The following is a 2,837-nucleotide window of genomic DNA, read 5'->3' as shown; positions in this document are numbered from 1 at the left end:
GACAGAATTAGCTGAGTAACAGAAGAGAAGAGACTTCCCAATGCCCGACCAAAAAAAAAAAATGTTGGGAAATTCAAAGGTTCTCACTTCTCAATGAGGCAATGGCACAGGTTGAAATCAAAGTGTAATATTGCTACCAAAGAGGTAAAACGAAATAGGTTGTCCGTGAAGAGCCGGCCTTGAAGGTTTTGACAAAGCCCAGTCAGCTTATTTTCACCTGAACTCTAATTTCATTCGTTAATGGATTGTTATCCAGACATCTTGGGCCACATCACAGCTTCTTCTTTGGGCCCATTCCCTGGGTTAAGGAAAATGGGCTGTTAGCATGGAGCAGTACTTTTTTGGAAATAGAAATATCTTCTGGGGATGTTTACAGCTCACATATCACAATGTGGAAGGGAAAGAATACCTTTCTCAAGCCCAAAAAGTGCACTCTGAACGAGTCTAAAATATCTGTCCAAGATAAATCTTTTAGAAGTTAGAATTTAGAAATTGTGTCCCAATTAGTTTGTTGATTCAAGTTTTTAATTTAAGTTGAGATATGACTTTATGTAAAAAATTTTATTATAACAAAAAAGTTAAATGTGACTTTTTTAGAATTTTTTACTGTAGCAAAAGCTACTACTTAGATTAGAACAGCCGCTAAGTTGTTCTTTCATTGGTATCATTGCTTTGTCGGATAACCAACAGTAACAAACAATTTGTAGATGCTCATCGCAAACTATCCCTTCTCATGCGACAACGTCTATTTCCGAGCCGCGAGGTCTATTTTCGAGCAAGCCACAATTCAAGAGGCGTGAGGCAGATTAGAGATCACCAACGTGTTTAGAAACACAAGTGACCTTGACTAGTACATGTGCAAAAACAATGTTATTCTGCACGAAGCTGCGTCTTCAAAACATGTTGCAAATTAGACCTTCCTACGTCTTACTGTATAAATTTCTGATCCCGGAATGTTCAATGACTTCATCCACTAATGATCTACTCACAACTAACATTAAAGAGAGGCTGAATGGAATGGAAAAGGGTGGAACAAAATTAGCATCCGGTTCCAGGAAATACTGGATGCAGTCAAAAAAAAAAAAAAAAAAAAAGTAAGATCTTGCTTACATGTCATGCCTTAACTAAAGGCTTCAAGCCAAAAAACATATAACAACAGTGATAACTGATTCTCCAACAAGGCAACATCCTATGCATTAAAATATCCAACATGAAATTGTTGAGAGAGTTTTTTTTTTTTTTTTCTTTTTTTTAACAAAGTGAATTTAAAACAAAAAACAAAAAACAAAAAAAGGAAAAAGGTTTTCCATATGCTAGAGAATTTTTTCAGATGTATAAGCTTTGGAATGCAAGATAGTAGACAACATATTGAAAATAGAACCAGCTAAAATAGGAAACAAGCAAACATTAACGCAGCAATCATAAGTGATAAGCACAATGTATATAACTATTTAATACAAGAATTTTCACATATATAGCATTACATATACACCTCCATCCCAATGAACTTGGAGGATTGACACAGGGGACAAAAGCTAAGCTTGCTTTCACAATCTTTACACAGACAAAGATGCTTACAAGGTAACAGAAGCATGCAAACTTCGTTTACTCGGCATGCCTTACAAGTCATCATCTCCTTCATGTTGTTGTTCTCCTTGCAAAGAAAGTGGAAGTCGAGGGCACGGCCGTTGCAGCATGAAGCCGTATCATCTACCTCACTGTCGCCACATCCTTCCTTACTATCTTTACTCTGAGCATGCACTTGCTGGAGATTGAACTTGAGGGCCGTAATCATGTTCTCATTGTATCTGGCTCGCTGTTGCCAAGCTCCAGCCTCGACTGTCAACAGCTCCATTTGCTCTTCGAGCTCCATATTCTTCTTGTTAATGCTCTCCACCTCTACTTGTTTCTCACGAAGTTTCTCAAGGACTTTGTCTTCCACAATTGAGATTGTCTGAAGTTGGGTTGCCTGGACCTTGTCTAGAATAGTTTGTCTCAATCTATCACCCTGGAAACCAAAAGGAGAATTAAAGCAGGTAAAAAATATAAACTAAAAGAAGAGTTTTAACAGATAAAGTATAAACAACTGAAATCAACCGGCATGTGATTATAGAAGTTGACATGACCACAAAAGGACCAAATATACAACGGCCTTTGAGCAACAAATTAATCCGTGTTCTTTTAACGCAATTAAAAATTTAAAATCCTCTTTCAATCATATAACCAGTCGCAGAAAAAACCGAAACTCGCACAAATGTTCGGAAATTAAAGTCTCACAGGACCAAAGAATCAAAATGTTTAAGGATAAATAAACCTGAAGTTTAAGGAATCGATCAATCTCAGTGTCCTGTTGCTGTAACTCGCGATCAATATCATCGCCAATGAGCGACAACAAAGCAGAGTCTCCAGTGGAAGCGACGCGGGTATTGTCAAGTGACAAGCCCAACCCCGTCGATACCGACCGTGGCTGCAAGAAATCAATGGACGATATCTGCGAGTTGTTGTCCAAGAAATCTTGTTCCTTCAACCTTTTCCTCTTAGGTTCTAAGTCATAATTCCACTGCAAATCAACTCCGCCGTCGCTGCAATCCGCGGCGGCGACCGGACCTGGCGCGAATCCGACTACATGAACTAGAACAACAGCACAGCGAGAAAAATTACATTTCGCATCGAGGCTAATTGAACAAAATGAAGGATCAGCTGAAGATTTGGTTACATAATTTGAACGCGATAATTCAGCTCAATTTAGCCCCAAAATGAATTACAAAACCCTAGGTAAGTAAATTTTTCCTTTTTTCCTCGGGGAAAATTAATAGAAACTTTAAATTCACACTCTT

General features: G+C 38.2%; 1 protein-coding gene across 1 annotated transcript in view; it reads right to left on the bottom strand.

Moving 5' to 3' along the window:
* Positions 1-1,421: 1,421 nt before the first annotated feature.
* Positions 1,422-2,837, bottom strand: part of LOC21392870 (probable BOI-related E3 ubiquitin-protein ligase 2) — a 1,951-nt gene continuing 535 nt past the window's right edge. The window contains exons 3-4 of the mRNA XM_010113877.2: positions 2,315-2,631; positions 1,422-2,008 (exon numbers count right to left, since the gene is read on the bottom strand). Of these exons, the coding sequence (XP_010112179.1) occupies positions 1,481-2,008; positions 2,315-2,631 (845 nt within the window). The 3' untranslated portion in view covers positions 1,422-1,480. The remainder of the gene's footprint in view (positions 2,009-2,314; positions 2,632-2,837) is intronic.

This window comes from Morus notabilis, unplaced genomic scaffold (assembly GCF_000414095.1).
Source record: "Morus notabilis unplaced genomic scaffold, ASM41409v2 Scaffold2216, whole genome shotgun sequence".
Lineage (NCBI taxonomy): Eukaryota > Viridiplantae > Streptophyta > Magnoliopsida > Rosales > Moraceae > Morus > Morus notabilis.
The sequence above is the reverse complement of the archived record's forward strand: the minus strand, read 5'-3'. Positions and strand labels throughout refer to the sequence as shown.